Here is a 27,224-nt window from a genome sequence, read left to right on the forward strand (position 1 = left end):
CTCAAAAAAACAAAAGAAGAAGAAGAAGAAGAAGAAGAAGAAGAAGAAGAAGAAGAAGAAGAAGAAGAAGAAGAAGAAGAAGAAGAAGAAGAAAAGAAAGTTCCACGAAGGCCAGCTAAGGCTACATAGTGAGACCCTGTGGCTATGCACACCTTTAATCCCAGAACTTGGGTAGCAGAGGCAGGTGGACTCTATGAGCTCTTGGCCAGCCTGGTCTACATAGTGTGTTCCATGACAGCCAGAGCTATGTAGAGAGACTGCCTCAAAGCAAATGAACAAACAAAAAAATCAAAACAATTAATGATAAAATAGAAAAATTAAAGCAATATAGTATAACAAAAGCACACACTCTGGGCCATTATTAATTAAACTGAGGACAACTGAACAGAAGTGATGTGGTTCCCTGACAACCCTGATGTACCTGATTACTTCTGGAACTTTCCATACATTGCAGAGCCATACAGGACAGTGGGTAAATAACCCCATGGTGTGCTACTCAGGATAAAAAGAATGACCGTCACGATTTGACACACACCACAACACTCCTTTCTGGTGTCACTAGGCAGAACTTTGGCCCATTTTTTTTTTAAATAATTCCTTTTATTTTTATTTTAGGTGCATTGTGTTTTGCCTGCATGTTTTGACTGTTGTGAGGGTATCAGGCCCCCTGAAACCAGAGTTAGAGAGTTGTGAGCCACCATGTGGGGGCCGGGAATGGAAACTGGGTCTTCTGGAAGAGCAGTCAGTGCTTTAACCACTGATCATTCTCTCCAGCCCCGGTCTAAATTTCAATAGCACTGTCTTCTAGGCACGCACTTTAGGATCTCTGTGGGTATTTTCACACTAGAGGACTGACAACCACACGCACCGCCAGATACCTCCCATGTTTCGTTTTTTGTCTTCTGTCATTTATGGAAGGCTCTGCTGAAATCCCTGGGTTTATTTTTTATTTTTACTTAGCATTAATGTTGCATGTGATATGGGCGAGGAGGTATCCACACTTGCAGGTGGAGGCCAGAGGACCACTTTCTGGAGCTGGTCCTCTTCTTCCTCACATACGTGGGTTCCAGGGACTGAACTCAGGTCATGAGACTTATTCAGCAAGCACCTCTACCTGCTGAACCATCGCACCAGACTAAACCACAGTTTTCAATTTCAGTGTATTCAGATGTGTTCTGTGGTGGTCACGGTTTTTGTTCTGTCAAAGAACTCGTTCCTGGGGACTAGGGTGACTTGGCAGTAAGGCTGTGCTTAGAATGCACAGAGCTCTGTATTTCATTCTCAGCATAACAGAGTGTGTGTGTGTGTGTGTGTGTGTGTGTGTGTGTGTGTGTGTGTTCTGTATTTCATTCCCAGCATAGTACAGTGTATGTTCTAGAACATATGTTCCGTTGTGTTCTAGAACGTATGTTCCGTTGGCACATATATTCGTTCTATAAGTTCTGGTATTCTCCTGTACCCTGGAGTAACTACTTAAGTACTTCATGATAGCCACATGCGAGGATTTTCAATGTTTCCAACACATAAACATAGACATCAGAGGAAGTGAAGATGTTGACTGCCAGAGTCTGATCAGTGCACATCGGTGCACATCACAAACATGCTATCAGATTCCACACTGCACCTCGCTGGGTACCACTACACGTTGGCTAGAAATAATGAACCCAATCCTTAAGTGGAATCTTAGAAACATCTGCGTGCCACCTTGAGGGTTTGTGTTTCTCTTTCTATTGTAAGTCTGGGACTCAGCCGAAGTTGGCTTTGTATGTGGTGACTACTGCTGCAGTGTTTTTTCAATAGAGATGAATGGTCCAAAATCTTCCACGAAGTAATCATACAGTCTGCAGCCCCTCCATGAGTCCCAGAGGAGGGAGGAGAGGTATGGGTGGGGTAAGGGAATCGTTGCTGTGAGGGCATTTCTGCTCCCTAAGTCTGGCTGCCTATCCCCACACTGGGACACCCACATCTTCACTACTTGGTTTTAGCATGCTCTAACAGGTGCTGAGGCAAAGGCTCCTACCTTTTCTTTGGATGTGCTGTTTGGATCCAAAATTCTCCCCAAAGGCCCACATGTTGGAGGCTTGGTCCCCAGATTGGGGCCATTGGGAGGTAGCTTTAGTATTTAGGGGTCTAGGGGGACATTCTAGGTCATTGGGCGTGTGCCCTCCAGAGTGACTGTGGAGCCCAACCCCCTTCCTCACTCCTGCACATTCCAGCATGAAGAAAGTGGTGTGACAGAGAAAAGTGGGGCATCTGCAGAGACACGATCATCTAGGCCATTAGCCCATCTCTCATCACATGCAAACAAAGCAGCCTTGATACCTGAACACCCACCTGTGACATCCAGATGGAATGAGAGCTTCTGTCCCCTGGCCTCGCAGCTGTACTCCCCAGTATCCGCCTTGCCTGCCTGCTGCACCACCAACCTCCTGGAGCAGCCTGAGGCCTCCATGCGCACCTTCGAGCTGGAGCTCAGCTTCTTCCCGTCTTTGAACCATGTCACCTCAGTCTGGGCCTGGGTCACCTCACAGCTCAGTGTGGCACTGTTCCCCGCCTCTGCCTTCACCTCACTGCGTGCCTGCTGCTCCTTGGCAAACACCAGCTTGGGCTCTGGGGACAGAAGTTAGGGACATAGAGTGAGAGATACCATATGGGACCTATTTCATAGACACTGATTCTCCAGGGTTCCATAAACTGTGTCCTTGAGGACATCAGGTGTCCAGTAGGATTGAGACATGTCTTCACAACTGCGACTTTTGTCTCAGGGGCTCAGGTGAACATTTGGAAGTGATTCTCACTCAAGAGTAATTTCAAGGCCAGAGGAAAGGGGCTGAGCTACTCTGGCCTCTTTACCTGTGGGTTTACTGTCTCTGCCAAGTTCATGGCAGATTCTATTGCTCCCAGAGTTGGCCTACTGTGTGCTCTGCAGCCTCCATTCCCTGATGGTTTTATCTACACATAAAGTATGCACAAGCACTTGTTCATCTCAGTGAGCCTCAAATATTCCTCTCCCTATAGAATCCATACCTAAGAGCAAAGCACCCCAGCTCCCATCCACACAGACTGCCTATACACAGGCATACACACACACACACACACACACACACACACTGCATGCACAGCCACTACTCTGACTTCTGTCACCATCTGTCACTTCTCCCTGGGCTTTGAGTTCATACCAGTTAGGCCAGTTACTTGCTCTGTGCTGATGCATCTCTACTCAGTGATTGACCCCAAGATAACCATGATGGTCCCTTAAGGTAGTGTTGCTCAGCCACATGATAGCTGTCTTGTGTGTGTGACTGCACTCTGTGAGAACCACACAATGGGAGAGTCGGACGACCACAAAGTCTTCACATGTATTATATTCTGGTGGGTCTGTGTGCTTCCGTTTGACTTGTCTGGAGAACCCACCCACACTGCATATTATTTGTTCATGCAATCCAAGCATTGTAGTGTACACTTTAACTTGAGAGGCAGAGGCAGGCAGATCTCTGTGAGTTCTAGGCCAGCCAGGGATACACAGTGAAACCCTGTCCTTAAAAGGGGGTGGGGGAGAGGAAGAGCAGAAATGTGTTCCTTTAAACTGCTACATAGGGTTGTTCTGAGTAAACACCACAACTGAACAACTTTTTCTCTTCCTTCTCACAGCTCATCTGGGTTGTTTGCCTGGAGATATAATCAGGAAAGCTGCTATAACTATACCCAGGTGGCTGGGGAAATGGCTCAATGGTTAGGAACTCAAACCGTTCTCACAGAGGATTAGAGTTCAGTCCCTAGCACTCACTGTGGTGGTTTGAAGAAGAATAACCCCCATGAGATTGAATATTTAGTCCCCAGTTGGTGGAGCTGTCTGGGGAGGACGAGGATGTTTGGCCTTGTTGTAGGAGGTGCGTCACTAGCAGGCTGTGGGGTTGCAAAAGACTCCCACCTTTCCCAGTGTGCCTCTTTCACCCTGCCCTCTGATTAGGATCAAGATGTGAGCTCTCAGCTGTTCCAACCAACATACTTGCTACCACACTGCCCCACCAGGATGGACCAATTAGATGCTTTCTTTTCCCAGCTGTCTTAGTCACCATGATTAGTCATAGCAATAGAAAGGTAACTAAGACACCCATGATGGATGGCTAACAACTGCCTGTAAGTCCACAACGTTCTTCTGGCCTCCTAGCCCATCATGTGAGCATACCTATGTATAGGCAGATATACATATGCATAACCGAAATGTAAATGTCTTTTTAAAAGATCTTTGGATACATCTTTGGTGATGGGAACGTCAGCACAAAGGGCTCTGTGCGGCTTTCAGAGACTGCAGTTAGTTAACGAGTTCTCCAGCCCCATCCCCAGACCTGTCATCATCCAAGTCCTGAACTGTGTATGCTTCGTCCATCCCTAACGTGATGGTTTGCATATGCTCAGCCCAGGAAGTGGCACTGTTAGAAGATGTGGCCTTGTTAGAGTAGGTGTGTCACTGTGGGTGTGGCCTTTAAGACCCTCACCCTAGCTACCTAGAAGGCAGTATTCTGCTAGCCGCCTTCAGGTGAAGATGTAGAACTCTCAGCTCCTCCTGCACCATGCCTGCCTGGATACCACCATGTTCCTGCCTTGATGATAATGGACTGAACCTCTGAACCTATAAGTCAGCCCCAATTAAATGTTGTCCTTATAAGAGTTGCCTTGATTGTGGTGTCTTTTCACAGCAGTAAAACCCTAAGACAGTAATGAAATCCTATGTCATATAACACCAGCTTCCATGATCCTGCTCACGTCTGTGTCTATAAGAGGCCTTCATTTCAAATGAAACTATGTAATTTTTTTCCATCAGCGTAAAATCTTCAAAGGCACATGCAACACGGAAAACTGATGGTAATGGACGGCCGCAGGGCCTCCGTGATTGCAGATGAACTCACTGTTCGTTCAGTCCCCACCACAGCCCAGGTGAGCAGAGGCCTCCTGGGGGCCTGGAGCTGGGAGGTCTGCAGTGAACAGCAGAGGACCATGCTTCACCTTCTCATAGGCAAGGCACAAATATAGACCAGAGCGCATTGGTCCAGGAAATAAAGATGTTATCCGTGTTGGCATGGTAGAGGAAGCAGGTGACCTAGACTCGGTGGAAGACCTTGGTGGGTTGTGACTCTCAGCCAGACAAGTAGAACACGGAGGGATAAGTACTAGAAATCTGCACCCGTGAGCAAGAAAGTGGCTACCTGGGCTGTGGCACAGAGAGTGCTCAGAAAGGTGTCTGTCACCTCTGGCTCCCCAACCCCTGCTTTTCCGTGCTGACTAGAGTGTGACAATGAAACCCAAACCTGGGACTAGGCTCAGGGCTTCTCCAAGAAATAGGAGTTTCGAGAGTTCAAAGCCAGCCAGGGATACATAAGACCCTGGCTCAAAAAGTTAATAAACCAAGAAACAGAGGAAGGATCAATGAAGTGGCTGACATCTCCTATAGATAGAATTCAAATTTATGCTACCAAACCCCAGTGAACCAAGATAGCTGAGGCCCACACACTAGCACTTTCCCCGCTGTGGCTGAAAGGTTGTGAAAGCCTGTGGTATAAAGGTTACACAGCCACCTGAGTCATTTTGTTGCTATAACAAAATGCCCAAGGCTGGTACTTCACTGAAATAAACAAACAGGTTTGTTTAGCTCACAGTTCCAAAGTTGAAGGAAAAAGCCCTGACAGCAGCTAGGCACTGATGAGGACCCATGGGAGGTGGCACCACAGTAACAGGAGAGGAAAGGAGATGTGAGAGGTGCCAGGCTCACTCAGGACAGCCCACTCTCACAGGAACCACTCCAGTCCCACAAGACCTGGCACACTGCACTCATCTACTGATGAGGCTGGAAGATCCACAGCCCCCTTCCCACTGGGGCATGCCCTGTAAATGTCTCCCCATCGAAACACAATCGGAACCAAATACATGCACATGCGCTTATGTGAGAAACCAAACATCCAGACAGAGCAGAGGCCAGCAAGACCTCTGAAGGCTCTGGGTTGTGTGTGTGTGTGTGTGTCTGTGTGTGTCTGTGTGTGTCTGTGTGTGTGTGTGTGTCTGTGTGTGTGTCTGTATGTGTGTCTATGTGTGTGTGTGTCTGTGTCTATGTGGACACCTCAGTGGGAGCATGGCTGCAGGATTCCTTGGAGGACTATGCCCAGGACTCCAAGAGAGGCAGGCAAGGCTGATCAAACTGCAGCAGGCCTGGAATGGCTCTGATACTGAGTGTTCTCCATCTGCCCAACAAATAGAGATGTTCCCTGCTCTGGAACTAAGGGACATCACCATAATAGAGTCTGAGCATAAAATGTGCAGAAGTCAATACAAAAGAAATTCTCTGTCACACCAGGACAGCAATGGATATGAGAAAAGCCCCCAACTGCAAAAATGGCAGGGCCAAGTGAGAGGTTGTGATGTCATGGGGGTCCACCTTCAGGAACAGCCACACCATTCATTAGCTCTACTGGACGAGGGTGCAGCCATAGAGACACAAAAAGACACAAATGTGTGTCTATGTGACTGACTGTGTCTATGTGTATCTGTGTGTCTATATATCTGTATGTTTGTGTTTGTGTATCTATATGTCTGAGTGTGTCTGTGTGTGCCTGTGAATCTGGGTGAGAGTGTGCTGTCCTAATTACTAAGGATGTAATTAGGATGGAAAAGGCCCTGGGTTTGACACCAAATGTGTGTGTGTGTGTGTGTGTATGTGTGTGTGTCTGTGTGTGTGTCTGTGTCTGTGTCTGTGTGTCTGTGTGTGTGTCTGTGTATCTGTGTGTCTGTGTGTGTGTCTGTATGTGTGTCTATGTGTGTCTATGTCTATGTAACTGTGTGTCTATGTGTGTGTGTTCCTATGTATGTGTTTATGTGTCTATGTGATTGTGTGTCTATGTGTGCCTATCTATATATCTATGTGTGTATATGTATGTATGTGTGTTTATGTGATTATGTATCTGTGTTGTCTATGTGTGTATCTGTGTGTTTATGTGTCTGTGTTTGTATATTTACATGTCTGTATGTCTGTGTATCTATGTGACTGTGTGTGTCTGTGTGTGTGTGACTGTATGTCTCTGTGTCTGTGTTTGTCTGTGTATCTGTGTGTCTGTATGTGTGTGTGTGTATATATATATATATAAAAAAATATATATATATAAAATGTGTGTGTCTGTGTGACTGTGTGTATGTCTATGTGTATCTGTGTGCCTATGTATCTGTATGTCTGTGTGTGTGTCTGTGAATCTGTGTGACTGTGTGTGACTATGTGTGTCTCTGTGTGTCTCTGTGTATCTGTGTGTATGTGTGTGCACATGTATGTGTATGCATGTGTGTGAGAGATGCATACATGATGGCAATGTAGTCACTAAATCTGTCAGCCATACATTCCATTAAGTCAAACAGAAATTATAAAGTTTAAAAATGTAGCAAATGAAAGTAAACCTACTGCCAGTGGAATTGGCATTGTGTGTACTAAAACATAATTAGTGAATTGGAAGGTGGATCAAAAGAAAAAATTCAAACTAAAGCAAAGAGAGAAACATGATGGAGCACAAGAACATGAACGTGTCAGCCAGTGTAACAGGAGTCCTTCCAGGGATGGATGGGACAAAAGAGCCAAAAACCAAGATACCCACAGATTCAAGATGCTCTGAACCCCAATATCGAGCAAACTGCATGGGGTCTTTGCTGTATTCCTGCTGTCTGACTCAAGGAATCCACTGCTATAAGACACCGCGACCAAAAGCAATGTGGGGAAGAAAGAATTTGTTTCAGCCTACATGTCGGATCAAGTCTATCATGAAGGAAAGTTGGGCAAAAACTCGGGGCAGGAGCCTGAGGTAGGAGAAGTGTCCTGTGGCTTGCTCAGCCTGTTTCTGTCTTTCATCTGTGTACAGGGCTTTCATTTTCTTTCACTGTATAGAACTAGACAGAATTATTTATTGGGATGTTACATGTGATTTCTTCACTGTCCATCAAGGTCACTCAAGTTCAAGATTTCTGAAGATAGCCCTTTCTCAAAGAAAGATCTTTAATCCAGTTGTGCTATCAGCCCATGGTTCTTTGATTCTTTCATCCCTCTTTAAAATAAAGATACATACTCAGGTCAATTTCCAAGTTCTCCACTAGAGAACTCTCTGGCAATTTTTTTCCCAACAGTTTACTTCAGGAATCATTTCAAAGTAGATCTGCCTTTCACTTGGTGACCCCACGCCACTCCCCACTTCTCTTAAGAACGATTTCAGATCCTATTCATTCCTGACACTCTCAGGATGCTAATCTGTATGCAGGATCTGCCAGCGCCACTGGTATTCATTCATAGGTAGCTCCAGCTCCAACCTCATGCTCAGGACAAGCCTTATTACGAACACCAGCATTCCACTGAGCTGTCTGGGTGTCAACGCTCACACTGAACAGTCAGTTCTGGGTCGCAAAAGATTGATTGGTATGCCTGTTTCCCATATCTGCCTGCTTCCTTAAATACCCCAGGATTACTACCCAGGGGTGGCACTCCACGTGGTGAGCTGGGGCCTCCACATCAATCACTAATTCAGAAAATGAACCACAGACCTGCCTACATACATACATAGGATTGGTGAATCCTATGGAGACATTTCTCAACTGAGTGTCCCTCTTCCCAAATGCCTCTGGCTGGTGTCAAGCTGACATGAAACAACCAGCACAACTGCCAAAAATCAGTATTTTCAAACAAAGAGAAATTCCGAGAACTCACACACCCAGAGACCTGCTACAGCCGACGCCAGTGGAGCAGAGGTCTTCAGAGCAAAACTAACATCAACCCAGATCATGGCTCTGCAACTGTCTGGCAAAGTGAGTCAAAGCCCATCTGTGCCTCATCTTAAAATGGAAAGAGTCAGGATCCTCCCTCGTAGAATTGCTGAGAAGTTTAAAATCTTTTAAAAATAAGAAACATTTCACAAAACCCAGGCACCTGAATATATCCAGCAATCGCTAGCAGTGATTAGAGGTGAAGTTCAGAAAACACAGAGGTCACAAGACAGCAGTGTCTCACCTTAATGTCTTATATGCACACTACAGAACATTAAAAAAATAAAATAAAATAAACCCTACCTGCAACGTCCAGGTGGAAGGAGAGCTTCTGTCCCCCGGCCTCGCAGCTGTACTCCCCAGCATCCGCCTTGCCCGCCTGCTGCACCACCAGCCTCCTGGAGCAGCCTGAGGCCTCCACGCGCACCTTCGAGCTGGAGCTCAGCTTCTTCCCGTCCTTGAACCATGTCACCTCAGTCTGGGCCTGGGCCACCTCGCAGCTCAGTGTGGCACTGTTCCCTGCCTCTGCCTTCACCTCACTGCGTGCCTGCTGCCCCTTGGCAAACACCAGCTTGGGCTCTGGGGACAGATAGTGACATGGAATCAGAAACGGTTTGAGTCGTGAAAGTCACACAGAGAAAGACCTGGAGGAGGCTGCTGTGGGTGATGAACACCCTCCAGGCTCTGTACTCACTGAGCCCCAAAAAGGCCCTGGGCCTCTCAGCATAAGACCACATTCATCCACCCATTCCACCGCTGCCTCGGGAGCAGTTCAAGAAGAGCAGAATCACTGGTGAAAGACTATGAATAAACGCAGCTTGATAACAGAAACTCACTGTTGCCAAGTGAGCCGCAGCCATAGATCAGATTCAAAGGGGAAATTCTCACACAGAGACTTCAGCTTGGCTGATGGTGAAGCACAGTGGTAAAGCCCTTACCTAGCATTCTCTCTCTCTCTCTCTCTCTCTCTCTCTCTCTCNCNCACACACACACACACACACACACACACACACACACACACAGCACTCCATAGATCATGGTGTGCTTGGGCCTAGATGATGTCATAGAATAGGGCAGCCTGCTTGCGCTAGTTTATGTAGGTTATAAGGGAGAAGGGCCCATAGTGGATAGTTAAGTCGCTAGTCACTCCTGACCATCCCACAGACTGGAAATTAACTAAGAACAACTACAACTACCTCTTGGTAGCCCCAAGTTTAGTATGAATAACATCACTCGAGCCACCTGCAAGGTCAGAGGACACTGCCAACTCTGTGACCTATGGGTAGCAGGCGGTCAGAGTCAGGGATGGCAGAGGAGGCATTTCAACCCTCTAACCGGCAGGCAATGCAGGCAATCTCTTTGGTTGGACCAGGAGGTCAGGAACAGGATATGGGGTTCTAACTGGTTAACTAACATGTAATTGCCTCAGTCTTTGACCAGTTTCTGCCCTAAGTCCTATAAAAACTTCCAGACAAAGAAGTTCAATACCTTTTCCCCTCTGGGAACCCCTCCCACTCTGGGAACCCCTCCCAGGCTGGGTAGTTTCTCTCACGTTTGCCTAATATCTCTTAATGCATCCTGCTCCCACTTCCCTTTCTCCCACTCTCTCCAAATCTCTTATTTTCATTGTCATGAATCAGCAAACTAAGAGCCATTGCCTCCGGTTGACTTTTGGTGGTCACTGAGTTCCCAATGTCTTACATCTCTGGGCCAAGCATAACTGGACTGAGAAAGGTCTTATTGTTCTCATTCCTGCATTATATCCAGGGGAAGGCGGGGAGAGTATTCCAGAACACCTAAATGAACCCTCACAGCCGGAGTTCAGAGTTGATACAGTTGCCAACATGATCATGTAACTAAAATTTCTCCTTTCCCTGGCTGAACATGAATTAAAATTTCTCTTTAAGAGATGCCATGTGTGAGACTGGATGAGACCACAGAGAGCTGTGAGAGAGACCTCAGGCAGAGAGACATTGGTCACCTCAGCCCTGCACACAGGTAGAACCAGAGTCCATGGCACTAAGGTACAGTGGTAGAGCTGAGCAGGCACTGAGAACGTGAAATGGGACATTACAGCATGAAGACATTTTGTGAGGCACAAAAGAGGCCCTGGCCAAGATGAACAGACATCTGCCAAATGCACCAGGACCAGACACAGGGATGAGATCGGCAAAGATGATACTCAGTGGACAAAACACTGGGCCTGCCTGGCCATAACCAGGCTCATAACATTTGTAAACTAATTCAGTGGCTCGACACCCACCTGTGATGTCCAGGCGGAAGGAGAGCTTCTGTCCCCCGGCCTCGCAGCTGTACTCCCCAGCATCTGCCTTGCCTGCCTGCTGCACCACCAGCCTCCTGGAGCAGCCTGAGGCCTCCATGCGCACCTTTGAGCTGGAGCTCAGCTTCTTCCCGTCCTTGAACCATGTCACCTCAGTCTGGGCCTGGGCCACCTCGCAGCTCAGTGTGGCACTGGTCCCCGCCTCTGCCTTCACCTCACTGCGTGCCTGCTGCTCCTTGGCAAACACCATCTTAGGCTCTGCAAATAAACAAGGCATATAGTTGCTATAACTAAATTAGGGTCCACCTTGGATCCCAAAATCTGGTGACCCTAAAACCCCATTCTGTCACTTTTGATTAAGGTTTTTACTCTGAGCAGTATATCCATTGGCAACTCTCTCAGTGAATGTTTTTATGAAGGCTAAAGTTCTGAAGTCACTTTTTGGAACTGCGTTATTTTGCCTTCACTTCTGAACGATAGTTTAGCTGGGTATGGAATTTGACATTGATGATTGTTTGCCTCCGTACTATGGATACCATATCATCATTGTTTCTGTTTCTTGTTGCCCACATGTATACCACACATCACAGCTCCCTCTTCCTCACTCTCTGTGCCCCTTGGTGTTGTTCCACTCCCCTCTGCAACAGCTCGCAAGCCCCTGCCTCCTCTCCATGCTCACAGACACTGCCTCTCCCCAAACCTCATCATCTTGAAAACCAAAACTAATAGATAGATCAATAGATGCATGCATGCATACATACATACATACATACATACATATGTACATAAATAAGATTACCTAGATAAAACAAACAAATAAATTCCTGAAAAAAAACTCCACAGAATCTAATTCAAGAGGAGAAAGAGAAGACAGAAAACCTGGAGAGCCCTGCAGTCAGTAGACTGAATCAGTAATCTAAACAGGAGTATCCAGACAAGAAATGAGACGCACAAGCCTCTCTATCTTCAGAAACAATGGCCTATTACCTAGAAATCCTCAGGGATTCACAAGAGAATTTAGCACTAATAAGCAGGTTCAGCCTGGTTGCAAGTACAAGATGAACGCACAGAAATCAGGCCTCCTCCTGTGTGTCAGTCGAGGGGCCGATGGCATCCAATGCCTATTGAGAGCTTAGGAGCCATTGTTCTCTGAGAGTGTCACCACTGTCACCAGGGCCTCTTGTGTGCCTCACAAAGTGTCTTCATGTTGTAATGTCCCATTTCATGTTCACCCATGCCCCAGCGGATGACCGTGAGCACACATGCCCGCATGGGCAGCACTGACTGAACTCCGTGGGAGAAAGGAAAGAAAGAAGGAAATGGGAGATCTGTTGGGCGGGACCAGGAGGAGCTGGAGGGAGGGAGTGGGGGTGGACGTATATACAGATATATACAGGTATGAAGTTTTCAAAAGAATACAATTGAATTAAGGGAGAATTCCATCATTGGGATGACACTAAAAAATGAACAGTAATAAGTTCACGCACAAGTGTAAGTCCTGTTTGCTGAGCATATTCAGATAAATAGACAAATGAAAAGCCACACCACGTCACAGATTTGAAGTCTTCATCTTGAAATGGCAATATTGCTAAAATTGGTCTGTATGGTCATATAAACCATACATCCTTACTTTGTACAATCAAAAAAAAAAAAAAAAAAAAAGAAATGGCTCAGTGGCTAAGAACACTGGCTGCTCTTCTGGAAGACCTGAGTTCTTTTCTCAGCTGAACCACATTGCAGCTCATAGGCATCCCTAACTCCCATCCCGGGGCATCCAATGCCCTCTTCTGGTCTTCATGGGCACCAGGTAGACATGTGCTGCACAGACATGTATTCTGGCACAATACCCATATGTGTAAAATAATAAAATAATTTTAAAGAAAATAGATGAATCAATTTTAAAAGAAAAGGGAACAAAACTGGATGAGTTCCACTTCCCAGTTTTAAAACTAACTATAAAATACTGTGGCACACACCTTTAATCCCAGCACTTTGGAGGCAGAGGCAGGTAGATTTCTGAGTTCGAGGCCAACCTGGTCTACAAAGTGAGTTCTAGGACAGCCAGGGCTACACAGAGAAACCCTGTCTCGAAAAAAAAAAAAAAAAAGAAAAAGAAAAAAAAGAAACAAAAACAAAAAAAGAAAAAAATTACTGTCGTCCTGGGCTAGAGACATGGCCGAGCAGTTAGAACATGGGCTGCTCTTGCAGAGGACTGGAGATTGGTTCCCGGCACCCGTGTGACAGCTCCCAACTGGCTGTACCTCCAACTTCAGGGACCTCTTGTCTGTGGTAGGCATGCACACATGCAGGCCACCTTTTTAATTACAGTCGTTTGCCAAGTATGGTGGCACATGCCTTTAATCCCATCACTTCGGAGACAGCAAGTTTGAGGCCAACCCACCCTACATAACAAGGTCCAGACAAGCCAAGACTACATAGTGAGACCTTGTCCCCTCCCAAAAAATTAAAAAAGAAAAGAAAAAATTAACAGGAATCAATTAAACATAAACTCAAAATGTGTCAAAGACCTAAGCAAAAAAATCAGAAGCCATGCAGCAATGAGAAGGACATGTGGGAGAATATTTTAGCCAGTGTACTGATACAGGACCCCAAAAGCAACGAAACAAAAAAGGGACTAATTTTAGCTTATGCATGCACATGCTCTCTCTCGTGCATACGTGCGCACACACACACACACACACACACACACACACACACACGACAACGACAGAGAGAGACAGAGAGACAGAGACAGACAGACACAGAACTCTAATTCTCAATCCTTCCTCTTTTGAACGTTGAATGTTATAGTGGGGGGCACAAAAGCCCTGTGTGACTATGAGACAGAGATAAGAGGATGACACGGAATAAAAGAAAGCCTTGACTTTGTGATAAAAGGTCAAAAAGTTTCTACGAGTCCAGCCTCCCCATGTCCAGACGCCTCCATGACGGGACGTGCCACCCTGTTATCCACAGCAGGGTCTGCTTCTCTATGCTCTTAGAACCAGGCGGGCCTTTTGCTCAACTCTGAATAAACCACAAGCAGAGGTAACACCCTGGTCTCCCAGAGTGGAGCTTCAAGCGCTCCTGCACCCTGAAGAAGACCTGGTTACCTCAACAAGAGGCCCAGGTGGCCCTCATGGAGACCACCACCCTGGCTAAAAGCTGCTGTGAAGCAAAAGAGACCACAAAAGGAGACCAAAGGCTCCAAACACAGCAATGAGGTCAGCCCCGTTGCCTTAAAAGTCTTCTCATCCCATACTTCCATCAGGGATATCCCAGTGGACACATCAAATGCAAGCTTGGATAGACACCATACTGGATAGCTGAGCCATCAGTATAGACCATGGTACCTCCTGCCCCATGGGCTGGGGACACAAAAGCATGCTGCTCCTTCCTGCTTCTGAGTTTGGGGCTACTTGTTAGTTGTGGCGAACTAGCCAACATGTGCCCTCAAGAAGCCTGTACCACACACCCAGCACCTGGCCCACACTGAAACACTTCCTCCAGGCTTGTCCCATGACATAGTCAAATGTCTAACCAACTGACCTGTGACGTCCAGGAGGAAGGAGAGCTTCTGTCCCCCGGCCTCGCAGCTGTACTCCCCAGCATCCGCCTTGCCCGCCTGCTGCACCACCAGCCTCCTGGAGCAGCTCGAGGCCTCCATGCGCACCTTCGAGCTGGAGCTCAGCTTCTTCCCATCCTTGAACCATGTCACCTCAGTCTGGGCCTGGGCCACCTCGCAGCTCAGTGTGGCGCTGTTCCCCACCTCTGCCTTCACCTCGCTGTGTGCCTGCTGCCCCTTGGCAAACACCAGCTTGGGCTCTGGGNACAAAGGGGGACACTCAGAATTAGAGGCACTGTCTAGATTAGCAAAGTTGCAACCAGAAAGGCCCTGGATGGGTCACCTGGAGGGCAGTGTCACCCAGGCTCTGCACTATGCTCAGAAGAAGCCCTAAGGCNTCTAAGCACAGGGAAAGTCAGTCTCCCTATCCACCCAGAGAACATTCNAAGGCCTGCAGTAGGTGCCTCAAATGCAGATAACACCAAACACTACATATATGGTTTCCCTGAAGTGCCCTTGATAAAGTTTAGTTGATAAATTAGGCATAATAAGAAATGTATAGGGCTGGAGAGATGGCTCAGGGGTCAAGAGCACTGGCTGCTCTTCCAGAGATCCTAGGTTCAATTCCCAGCAACCACATGGTGGCTCACAGCCATCTGTAATGAGATCTGATGCCCTCTTCTGGTGTGCAGGTGTACTTGCAGGCAGAATGCTGTATACATAATAAAATAAATCTTTAAAAACTTTAAAAAAGAAAGAAAATTCATAAGCCAGTTATGGTGATACGTGGCTTTATCTTAACATTTGAGAGGCCAAAAAAAAAGCAGATCTCTAAGTTTGAGACTAGCCTGATCTACATAACAAGTTCTAGGCAAGGCCAGCCAAAAGTTACATAGTGAGGCCCTGTCTCAAAAGAAAAAAATAACTAAACTCAAGAAGATATAAAAACTATAAATATATATATATATATATATATATATATATATATATATATGCAGATTGTCCCAAAGGACTGACCTGCCACGTCCAGGCGGAAGGAGAGTTTCTGTCCCCCGGCCTCGCAGCTGTACTCCCCAGCATCCGCCTTGCCTGCCTGCTGCACCACCAGCCTCCTGGAGCAGCCCGAGGCTTCCACGCGTACCTTCGAGCTGGAGCTCAACTTCTTCCCGTCCTTGAACCATGTCACCTCAGTCTGAGCCTGGGCCACCTCGCAGCTCAGTGTGGCGCTGGCCCCCGCCTCTGCCTTCACCTCACTGAATGCCTGCTGCCCCTTGGCAAACACCATCTTGGGCTCTGGGGACAGTTAGACAAGGACACTTGTTCAGCAGATCCTGCCAAGCTCCTCAGTTCTAGATTCTGATTAGCAAACCCTGGACTCTGAGAAACTCCAGTTCCTGCCACAAAGATCCTCCCTGGCCTGTGGCTTAGCTGTGGCTCTTCTTAAATCTGAGAATGTGATGTCCAGCCCTTCACTGGCCAGAACAGAATGGCAGGGAAGGCCCACAGGAAATCACCAGGCTGTCTCTTACAGGCAGAGACAATGGTCTCTCATTCCCTAATCTGCCCACCTTCAGAAACACTTTCCACAGAGTAGAGGAAGGCCCCACTCATGAACACATCCCCAGTTTTCTCTGCCAACTGGACACTGACCGTGGCATGATTTTTGCTTTTGGATACAGCCAAACTTACATCCATGCATATTACTAAGAATCCTGATGCACGGAATGCATGCATTTGTATGTTTTCAGAGTCTGTGTGAGACATGGCAGCAAAGAGCTGTCGTCTGTGGAGATATATGTGGACCCCACCCACCCAACGATCCAATGTGAGGAACACCAGTCCCCTGAAGGGTGGTATGCGTCTCTGCCAGGGCTGGAAGTCTACAGCACCTTCATACAGGTAGAGGAGGAGGTACCCTTGCCCTGCCTGGTGTCCAAAGCTGCCTCCAGCCAATGCCATACCCCCTTGTCATACTGCAAGAAGCGGTAGCAAGAGGAACCCAAGTATCTTGCTGTCTTTGCCCCAGCACACTTGCACATGTGCTTCTGAGGTCCTGCTGGGCCCCAGTCACAGTATCCACATAGCCATCTGTTATGTCTGTGAAGAAAAGCTATGAAGCCTACATGGTATAGATGCAGGTATCCAGACTTAGACCACACAGGATGCTAATGCTCGCCTAGACCAGAGGTTCCAACCACAGCTAGGAATTCCTTCTTCCTATAGAACTGAGCTACCCACCACCACTAAAACACACACACACACACACACACACACACAGAGGCACATACACACATGTGTGCACATATGTTCGTATGTCCATACACACACACACACACACAGAGGCACACACATGTCAGAAAGCAGCTATCCCACTGCCCAGAACCCCTCAGACCATGCCTGGAGCTCCGGGACAGAGAATACACATCCACAACCACACATACAGCACAAGGACACGATGCCAGCCCCACCGCCCACGTGTGCTCACCTTGCACCAACAGCTGGTAGGCAGTGCGGCTCCCACGACTGACACACTCATAGAGGCCAGCGTCATCCTGTGCCACGTCCCGCACCAGCAGTGCTCGCCTCCCAGCTGACACCTGCATCTCATACTTGGGCCCTAGGGACAGCTCACGACCATCCTTCAGCCAAGTCACAGCAGCAGCCTGGTCCGACAGCTCAGCCAGCAGCTGTGCCTCCTCGTGCAACTGGGCCAGCACCTCCCGGGCAGCCGCAGCAGGAAGCTTACTGCTGGGCAGCCCCAGAGCCGCTACAGGTCAGGGGTGGTTTAATGAAAGTTAATAGGGACAAAGAGACCACAAGAAGGTGGGCCAAAGGAGTCATAGGCAGTGAAGGAGAGGAGAGGGGATATGAGGGTAGAGAAAGAGATAAAAGGGAAGAGACCCGGGGAAAAGGGTGGGTTGGAAGCAAAGAAGCAGCCGTGGAAAGTAAGTCAGTGGGAGGCAAGAGAAGGGAGGGGCAGAGGGAGGAGTGAGGAAGAGAAGGGACAGGTGAACACAAGGTGCCAGTGAAAAGACAGAAAGCATGGGGAAAGCCAGCGTAGGGGGAGGGATATGGGGGCGAGAGAGAAACAGGCAGACAGAGAGGAGATAGGAAGAAGAGAGAATGAGAAAAGAGGCAGTGAGAGATGTGGTCCAACCACAAGGCATCTTACACAGACACACACACACACACACACACACACACACACACACGCCCAGCCTCAACTGCCAGCCTGAGATGAACAGCCCCAACCACCCAGCTACCTTGCCCCCTTTATCACATGGTCTCCAGAAAAACCTTCTCTAGAAACCTTCTCTAGAGATTATCCCTCCTGCCCACCACCACACTGAAAAAAAAATGGGACTCTGGGACTCAGGCCTACCTCGGACCACCATTTGGATGCTAGTTTCAATGCCATTAGCCACAAACTTCAGCTGTGCCCCATGCAATCTGGCAGGCACCTCTCTGATGGTGAGCATATGCCGAGTGCGGTCACAACGGATCACGTATATACTGCTCGCTTTCAAGGCCTCCCCATCCAGGAACCATTCGCCCGAAGAGGCCACCGTGAGGTCCACAGAGAAAGTGACCTCACCACCCTCCACTGCCTCCACCGCCTTCAGAGGTGTCTTTACAGCCAGCATGGGGACTGCAGAGTAAGCAGCATTAAGGGGAGAGTTGGGGACAGATGAGTACAGCCTTTATCTTCCCCTCGTCTTCCCTGTCCCCAATCAGATGGAGTAGCCGAAGCCCAGCTCACTGAGACTGCTGAACAGGGTCAGTGTCAGTGGGACTATCTTAGGATGCCCAACATCTCCCAACCTACACAGAGAGTCCCCTTAAGATCATCCTGGCTCCCCTAGAGGCAGAACCATGCTTTGGGGTCAGGTAACTCAAGGGCAGGTGGCAGCCCCCTGTGATGTCACTAAATGGACTCACTCACCCAAGTGCATGGTCCCTGGAAATTCAAGGTAAGGACCCTGGCCAAAGTGATTGATGGCTGACACTCGGAACTGGAAATCCCCCTCCTCAGCCACACCAGTGATGGTAAGCTCAGTTGTGGCCAGCCATCCAGCTTCGTGACACCTGCTCCAGGCATAGGCACCCAGCTTCCTCTTCTCCACCACATAGCCATCAATAGTGACAGGGCGGTCCCCATGGGGTGGTGGGGACCAGCTGAGGGTCACAGAACTCTCTGTCTTGGCCTTTACAACAGGGTCAGCAGGAGGGTACAGGGGTGGCCTCCTGGGTGCTGTGTGGAAAACAGGCTGAGCTCACCAACTGAGAGCATCTCTCAGAGCATGCCAGACCCTAGCCTGGGTACACCAGAAAGTGAATGACTGATGGACCTTGAGTCTCCCCTTGGGCACTGCTCCAGGGGACGGGATGGCACCACCCACCATCAATGGGTTCAGAAGCCTTTCTCCAGACCTGCTGCCACCCTGTTGCAGTGGGAAGTCCCCCTCTCAAGAGAGGAACTTGGAGTGGAGGACACACGACCACAATTTTCTGCCACCCTTGGACCACCACTGGTAAGGGAAGCCTACAGCATGGGGCAAGGACAGGGGTGCAGCTGTGTCCCTGCAGGGAGGGCCACCCAAAGACCATCCTTCCGGCCCTTACCTGATACACAGAACTGGGTGGTCGTCCGGCAGCCACCAGACACAAAGGCCACCTCACCCATGTCCTCCAAGGTGCACTGGAAGATGGTCAGTGTGTGGCACGTGCCTTCTGCAGTGATGGCAACCCGGCCCCCTGCCACCATCTCCTCCTGGTTCCGTAGCCACCGGACAGGGCCTTCGGGGACAGCCAGCTCCACCCAAAAGATGGCTGTGTCTCCAGTGCGCACTGCTGTCTTCCGAGGCAGCTTTCTGGTCAAGTTTCCTAGAGTGGGAAGATTGCCAAGATGGTAAGACAAGCCCCTGTGGACCCCAAACTCCTTTTGTGTACCCCCTACTCTTTGGCCTCCAACCCACCTTCCTATGTATCCAGCCCCATCCTCCCGCCTGCTTCACTCTTACACACACACACACACACACACACACACAAAAAAAAAAAAAAAAAAAAAAAACAGGCTTAACCCTAACCCTAGCCTCCCTCTGAGTGCTGCTAGGCTCAACTCTCCCTAGTCACACACCACTACACACCTCCATGCCCAAGCACCTCCCCACCTACTGATTCACCGCTTGTACACTCTGCCCTCTTCCCTATCTGCCCCATCACTGTACCCCAACCTATCTTCCCCCCAATTCCAGAGAGCACCCTCTTGACAACCTGACCCCTCACACTCCACTCGACCCCACCCCCACCCCACATCCTAGATCCCCTCTGCCCTACCCCCTCTGCCTGTCCCTCATCCTGGCCCTTCTGCCGTGTCCCTCTCAACTCAGCCCCATTCACCTGCCCTCTTGCCCACACACAACTGATGTCATCAGTACCCCTTGGGCTAGAGGCCTGCCACCTCTGCACCCAGGCTTGTTTGCACTCCTGGCCGCGCCCCGCCCTGCCCCACACGCCTGCCTTGAACAGAGAGCTCTGCCACCGTGCGGCTGCCCTCTGTGGTCTCGCAGATGTACACCGCGTCGTCGTCTGCCGAGACGTTGCGCACGGTCAGCCGGCGCTCGGTTCCCTCCTCCTCGATGTCGTACTTGGCGCTGGCCCATAGCCGGGTCTCCTCCTTGAACCACGCCGCCTCGGTAGCTGGCTGAGCCACCTCGCACTGGAATGTGGCAGACTCTTTCTCTCGCACCTCCAGGTCCTGCAGCCGCTTCTTGAAGGGCACCGTCGGCTCTGAGAGCAGTGAGAGAGAGGGACCAATGGCAGGGCTCCGATAGGAGCAGGGCCAGGGACAAGGCAAGCGAGCAGAGAGGGTGGCGAGGAAAGAGAGCAGGGAACCTGAAGCTAGTAGATAGAAGGAGGAGTCGGGGCATAGACATGGATCATCGGAGTTGGTGGGCGGGAGGGGAGGGAGTAGTATGTCCTCAACGGACCAAGGGACCAAAAATGAAGAAGGGACATGGTCGTATAGGTGAACTGATGGGACAAAGTGGAGAGTAAGAGGAGAAAGTGGAACACGGAAGAAACAATAGCAGGCGCTACGTGAGGTAGGGGTGTGCAGAGAGGGATGTAGAAGTAGTGACTGGGACTTTACGATGGTTCAGGCCAGAGGCCGTCATCGCCAGTGTGTTTTGAGGAAGGAGAGAGCCGCTCAGACCTCCAACTCAGGATGTAGCCACGCGACCTTAGCAGATCTTTGCACCAGGTCATCTCCTGGAAATGCAGCTAGTGCTCAAGTGAACGCACGAGGTGCGGGGAGGGGGGGTGTCCAGAAAGAGCTTCAGCCCTGCGCATGTGCGGGGCTACAAGCTTGCTCACCTCTCACGACCACCAGCACCGAGCTGTAGGTCTGGCCCACGAGGTTGGACGCTGTGCAGGTGTAGAGGCCGCGGTCGGACTGCTTGCAGAAAAGAATCTTAAGGACGAAGTTCTCTTGCTCGTCCTCATACACTACGTGTCGCCGGCCCTCGGTCACCAGCTGCCCGTCCTTCTTCCACACTGTCTCGGGCTTGGGCTCGCCGGTCACAAAACAGCTGAGGCGCGCGTGTTTGCCTTCGGTCACTGTGCAGGTTCGCGTGCCAGCGCCGGGTGGAGAAGGGGGGACGCCCTCTGCGCGCATGGCCTCCCGCCGCTGCTGCAGGTGCGCCAGGAGCGTGGCGGTGGAGGTGCCAGGCGGTCCCGCAACCTCGGCATCCGAGTCCACCACCAGAGCGGCGGCAGCGCTGGCAGAGCCCAGCGGATTTTCTGCTCGGACTTCGTAGGTGCCACCATCGCGAGGCCTTGCCGACCGGATGCGAAGCGCGCTCGACTCCCCGTGATCTTCCACACGCACATGGGGGGCATCGGGTGGGCCCAGGCGCCGCCCATCTTTGGACCAGCTCACAGCAGGTTGTGGTGAGCCTCCAACGCGACATCGGAAGGTGGCGTCTGCGCCCTCGCGCACGCGAATGGATGTGGGCCGCAGCAGAAAGTGGGGCGCCTGCTCGGCACACGTGCCCTCCGAGTCCACTCGCAGGCCGACGGCGGCGAAGGCCTCCCCTATGGCGTTCCTCGCGCGACACACATACTGCCCGCTGTCACCTAGCGCCAGATCGAGAATTGTGAGGCGGTACACATCCCCGTCCTGGGCCAGGCGGAAGCGCGCTCCTGCCTCTACTGGCTGCCGGTCCTTCTCCCAGCTCACGTGTGGCGTGGGGTTGCCCACGATCTGGCAGCTCAGCGTGGCATCCTTGCCAACAGATACCACAAAGGCCTTTGGCCGCGTCAGGAAGCGGGGTGCTCCGCTGAAGGAGTGGTCCATTATGTCAGTGGGGTTGGGGGACTACAAAAGACAAGAAATGAAGGGCATGATGGTGTTGAGCCAAGCCAGTCGCCTGTACCACATTCTACCCTCTTCCTCGTCGTCCAGTGTCACCAGGAGAGGCCAATTTAACCAAGTAGGCACCTCCACATGGACTACCTCCTCACCAGGTCTCCATTACTCCTCCACTTCCAACCCACTCGAGTGCCTCCGAAGTCCAGCAGTTCAGATTGGCCCCTTTCTGTGGCTTGAAAGCCTAGGATCTAGGATCTTGAAAGCCTTGATCTGCCTCCGTTCTATGACCAACTCCAGTCTCACGACCCAAAGTGATGTCCCTTAAGTTCCAAACTAGGAAGTCCTCTTGACTCCCGAGGGAACATATTCTTCAACCAGCAGGGAAGGAGAGGAGCCGTCAACCTCACCTGAAGTGGGGCTCATGCTAACAAAAGGGGCCTCACTCACCGGGCTGCATATAACCCACTAGCACCTGTCTGCCCTCACACTGCCAATCCTTCGGGAAAACCTGGCTCCAGGTAAGAGCAGGGTGTAGGAGCAGTGTAGCCAATGACTGCAAAGAGTGGCAGGAGGGTCCCTATAGTCTGGGACCAGTACAGCCAGATTCTCTCTCCAGGAGCTAGGAACCAGCTAGCTCTGAGGCCTAGCTCTCCTGGGTCCTGATGGATGGCCTTGTCACTATTCAGTCCTTATCATGGTCCTGCCAACGTGGGACACCCCACCCCCCCACCTGCAAGAACGCCATTGTATGCCTCAGTCCTAGGAATCATCATCACCCAAATAAGGCTGGCCTCTGCCCAATCAAGACAGCCCCAGCCAAGCTGCCACTGATCCAGCAAGTGGCTGAAATAACCCGCCGGCCCCAGGTCTTATATAGGAACAATGGGCACTGCAGCTGGCTCAACAGGCTAACTTCCTCCACCTCTGGCAGACATGGGTACCCCAGTGCAGAGGCCTCAGCCTCTGCATCTGCTCTGCTTTGACACAGCCTCCAGTCTCTCAGCCTGGGCTGCCTGACACGGGACCAGCCAGTTGATGGGTTTGTGTTCCCTGACCCTCCGGCTCTCAGTCCTGTGTTTCAGGTAGCTAATCCCCTAATCCTCTTCCAGGAGACTGATCCTGAACCAGGGCTGGGCAGCACTGGCCGGTTTGCTGACTCACTGTCCAGTCAGCACCTCTGTCCCCCACCCACAAACAAGCTCCGTCTCTTAGGGTTAGGATTGGGCTGTTGGGCCGCACCAACTGGGGCCCAAGTCCAGCCTCTGGAGCTGCCTTTCAGCATCTGTTCCATAGAAGATCGGCCTTGACATCAGCCTTCAGGGGCCTTGAGTGAGAGCTCCCTACTCAATCTGTAGGTCCCCAGAGCAAAGCAGGACACCTTATGCCTCTACTCACCATTCTATGCATAGGCTGGAGTGGCCCAGCCAGCGACGCACAAACAAGAGTGTGCAAATAGCCTGTGGCACACACATATTTAAAGGGAGTTGGACCCAGCCTCAGCAGGTCCACAGTTCCTGGATTGGAGATTCCCGAGTCTTCCTAGGCCTCCACAGATGTAGTCCCTGGATCTCACTGTCTGTTCAAGGCCTGTATCCCCTCTACGTTACCAGTCAGTTGTATACCAAGTCACTGGCCCCTATTAGTGGGTTCAGAATGACAGCCTCAGAGCCCCTCGGCCACCCTGCCAAGCAGGTCTGAAGCCAGAGAGGGGCTCCCAGGACAGGGGATCTGTTCTCTTTCCTACAGATGAGGAAACTGGAGTGTGATAAACACTTCCAGGAAATCTATCCCCTGGGAAGCCTGACGTCTTGCCTGGTTTGGGCTGGAGGTTGCATCTCCTAAGCAGGAGGGTCCAGGGGGCCACCCGCAGTCTCTGAGAGGAGCTTCTTTCTCCTAGGAAGTCAGCTCTTCCTCACCCCCCCCCCTCACCCCAGCAGGTGACTTGGACTCCTCTACCCCCTAAAGCGGTTTTCAGGAGCCCCTGCCACTCCTTCACACAGCTGGCCATACCATAACCCACACCCTCCACCACTTTAACAGAACATAGCTTTTCTGCTTCTTGCAGGGTGGACCAGTTTTCTGGATGAACCAAATGGGAGGTGACACAGACTGGGCCTAGCTAGCCTGGGGCCTGATGGCCTTGTCACTATTCAGTCCTTAGCAGAAACTACCCCATCCCTGGAACTCCATCTTGCTGGCCCTCCCTCTCCTCCACACCACTCCAAGAACACAGGCCTGTGGCCCCCATGCCCTTCTAGAACGAATTTCCAAGGGCAACCCCCGAGCTCAGCCTCACCTTAGACCCCGGGCCTGTGACTTCCCCCACTCCCCGGGAAATTCTTTCCTGGAGTCAAGTGTCAGTGCCCCTCTGGCTGTCCCCTCCACTGAGCCAACAGGCCCAAAATAGCCCCAGCTGTCAGCGGGCATCCATCTCGGAAGAGCTGGGGGCAGGGACACCAGACCCCCAGTCAGTAGGGAGACTAAAGGGCGACCCAGCTAGGCAGTGGTTGCACGATGCCAGCCACAGCCCTCCCAGCCCCCTCAGGGCAAACTGCCTCTTCCCATTCTGTGATCTCAACTCAGAGTCACAGAAGGGCCCAGGTCTGGCATCTAGCCTACTCTCTTCTCAGGGAAGGCCCCGGGATGACTGAACCCCTAAAGTCCCCAAGCTCCACAGAACACCATGACCTTCAGCCATCTGACCTCCAGGAATGAAAGATGGCCCTACCTCCTCACCTGTGTCTACCAGGGGTTGGGGCAGCACCCAGGCAAGGGGCACAGATGGTGAGTTGGGGGCTGCTGGGTCTGCCTCCTTCCTGGGGCCCAGGCCGACGTGGTTCCCACCCAGCAGCCCACACTCCAGCCGGTCCTCAGACTGGACAGGGACGAAAGGACAGGCAAACACTGTCAGCTGAAGAAGGCTGGGCCCGCCCCCGCCCCACCCCCGTTCTGGTCAGCCCAGCCCAGCCTAGCTCCAAAATAGCCCTGGTGTCACTGTCCAGGATTCAGTTTCACCCTCAGTCCCAAGGAGGCAAAGGGCAGGTGGTCAGGAGCAGGAAGACGCCTGTGTCTTCCCACTGTGATGAGGGAAGTGGGGAGAATGGTAGCTGGTCCAGCTTTCCTCAAATCAGCATCCTGGAGTGTTGGTGGGAAAAGATCCTAGGGTCCCAGGATGGTGCCAAGAGAGTCAGCAGTCTTAAAGACTTGGCGCTGACCATCGAGGGGACCCAGGACCACCACACAGAACCAGGACTATATCTAAGGGATCACAGAACCACGTGGGGATCTAGAATCAGTCTAACACAGCCAACCCAAAGACTCAGGAGCACTTTAAAGGAACCCATGGGCACCCAAGACAACCAGGACATACAGAAAGACTAGGATGAACCCAAGTCTGCCCTAAGAAGGATTGAGGATCAAGTTTACTCCAAGGGACTAGGGCAACCTGCTCTGCTCTCCACCTGGTCCTCTCGGGTCCCAGCAATGTAAGGGGACAACCAGGAGCTACATACACTGATCCCTGACTCATACCTACTCTGCCCTGTCCAAACCTACGACCCAGGCAACCTTGGTCCTTGTGCCACGCTTAGGCTATCTGAATCTGTGGTAACTTTAAATGAAAGTGGAACCCTAATAAGAAGAAACCAAGCTAGGGCCAAGGGGTCTGATGCTGGGGTAGAGCTGGGCGCTGACACTGCCTGCTGCTTCGTGCCCCGGGCAGGCCTGTTCATCCTTCCATTGTGGACGTTGGCAGTGCCTGCTGCTTTGTGTCCGAAGCAGGACTGCCCATTCTCTCAAACCCAGGAGCAGATGCTGACATTGTGTAGACCCTGCCTAGGGAGATAAGCTGGCAGCAGGGAACCCTGGGGTTAGGGGGTAGCTGGTGAGATCCTTGGTCTTTCCTAACCCTTGGGGATTCAGGAGTGAGGGAGGTATACAGCTCTCCTTGAGGCCCCATCTACAGACATGGGGAGTCAGGGGGGGGGACGCCAAAGCTTGTCTCTTGTGGCCCGCATACTCTCTGACTAGTTGCCAGTGCTGTGGGATCCAGAGGGAGAGTCTGCTGGAAGTAGTCAGCCGGGAGCTGCTTCTGTCTTCCCCTTATTCTGGGGACAAGGCCAGGGTTCCGTGTCCTGTGTTAAGGACCCTCTTCTAACTAGTATCCCCAGTCCCTGCCTGACAGAGGGAGCAAGAGCACTCTTGGGGCCCCTGTTTAAGTACATCCATTCTACTTTGAAAGTTTTCCCAAAAGCCCCACCCCCTAACAGTATTACGTGGGAGAGGGCGGGGCTTTAGCATGTGAATTTTAAAGGAGATAGTGCCTGGTCTCAATAAGGAAAGAGACATGGAAGATACCAGGCCCAGGAGCAAGAACCTGAAGAGCCATGGTTGCTGCACAAATATGGGCTCTTACAGGCATGGATGTGAGCATCAGTGTCTGCACAGGTGTTAGTCCACATGTGTGTGCATGGGTATGGAGACACCAGCTTATGTCGAGGTATGCATGCTTCATGCCCTCCCAGGGCAAGCATGACAACACAGGGGACACCCCCAGGCTCCCTGGCTGCCTCCATGGCCTGTTGGGGAAAGTAGGGTCCTCTTTTGTTTGGGGTCTTGTTTTGTAGCCTGAGCTGACCTTAAACTCACTCATAATCCTCCTGCCTCAGCCTCCTGAGGGCTGGGATTTCAAGCCCATGATATCAGACCCAGGTCCTCTTAAGTCCAGCACAGCCCTGGCCTCTTGGTGGTCCTCACCCTTATCATACTGGCTCATCCATGAAGTACCACCATGGCCAGGTTTTCTGTCCCCCAACCTGGGTCTGAGTCTAAGATTCCTAAAACCGCAGTGGCCCATGCAGCCTTGTGTATTGTCTGAAGTCAAGGGACTAGGGGCTCAGCCCAGAATCTGTCCCCATTCCTTGGTTGTCTTTTGACAAAAGGCTCATTCCCTGAATCTCTCTAGTCACCATGGAGAGCAACAGGAAAGCAGATTCTGACCCCACACCCACAGATACCAATTCCCACACCCTCCCGGGGTTCTCACAGCTGGGGTGTTTCTACAGAGAGAGGCTCACTGATGGAACTGAAGGGGATATGGCCAGCAGGAAGCTGAAACACCTGCTTGTATGCCCCAGACAGCGGGCATGGGGAAGGCCAAAGAGTAAAAGCCAGCCAGGCAGTGGTGGCGCTCGGCTTTAATCCCAGCACTTGGGAGGCAGAGG

General features: G+C 50.9%; 1 protein-coding gene across 1 annotated transcript in view; it reads right to left on the reverse strand.

The window, feature by feature from the left end:
• The window catches only part of Obscn (obscurin, cytoskeletal calmodulin and titin-interacting RhoGEF), a 143,937-nt gene extending 119,067 nt beyond the window's left edge, over positions 1-24,870 (reverse strand). Inside the window, exons 1-12 of the mRNA XM_029483168.1 lie at positions 24,739-24,870; positions 21,006-22,008; positions 20,151-20,420; positions 19,254-19,514; positions 18,574-18,882; positions 18,013-18,279; positions 17,116-17,397; positions 15,648-15,923; positions 14,615-14,890; positions 11,048-11,323; positions 9,088-9,363; positions 2,335-2,610 (exon numbers count right to left, since the gene is read on the reverse strand). Of these exons, the coding sequence (XP_029339028.1) occupies positions 2,335-2,610; positions 9,088-9,363; positions 11,048-11,323; positions 14,615-14,890; positions 15,648-15,923; positions 17,116-17,397; positions 18,013-18,279; positions 18,574-18,882; positions 19,254-19,514; positions 20,151-20,420; positions 21,006-21,987 (3,751 nt within the window). The 5' untranslated portion in view covers positions 21,988-22,008; positions 24,739-24,870. The remainder of the gene's footprint in view (positions 1-2,334; positions 2,611-9,087; positions 9,364-11,047; positions 11,324-14,614; positions 14,891-15,647; positions 15,924-17,115; positions 17,398-18,012; positions 18,280-18,573; positions 18,883-19,253; positions 19,515-20,150; positions 20,421-21,005; positions 22,009-24,738) is intronic.
• Positions 24,871-27,224: the final 2,354 nt, after the last annotated feature.

The sequence above is a fragment of the Mus caroli genome, chromosome 11 (genome assembly GCF_900094665.2).
Source record: "Mus caroli chromosome 11, CAROLI_EIJ_v1.1, whole genome shotgun sequence".
In the NCBI taxonomy this organism is placed as follows: domain Eukaryota; kingdom Metazoa; phylum Chordata; class Mammalia; order Rodentia; family Muridae; genus Mus; species Mus caroli.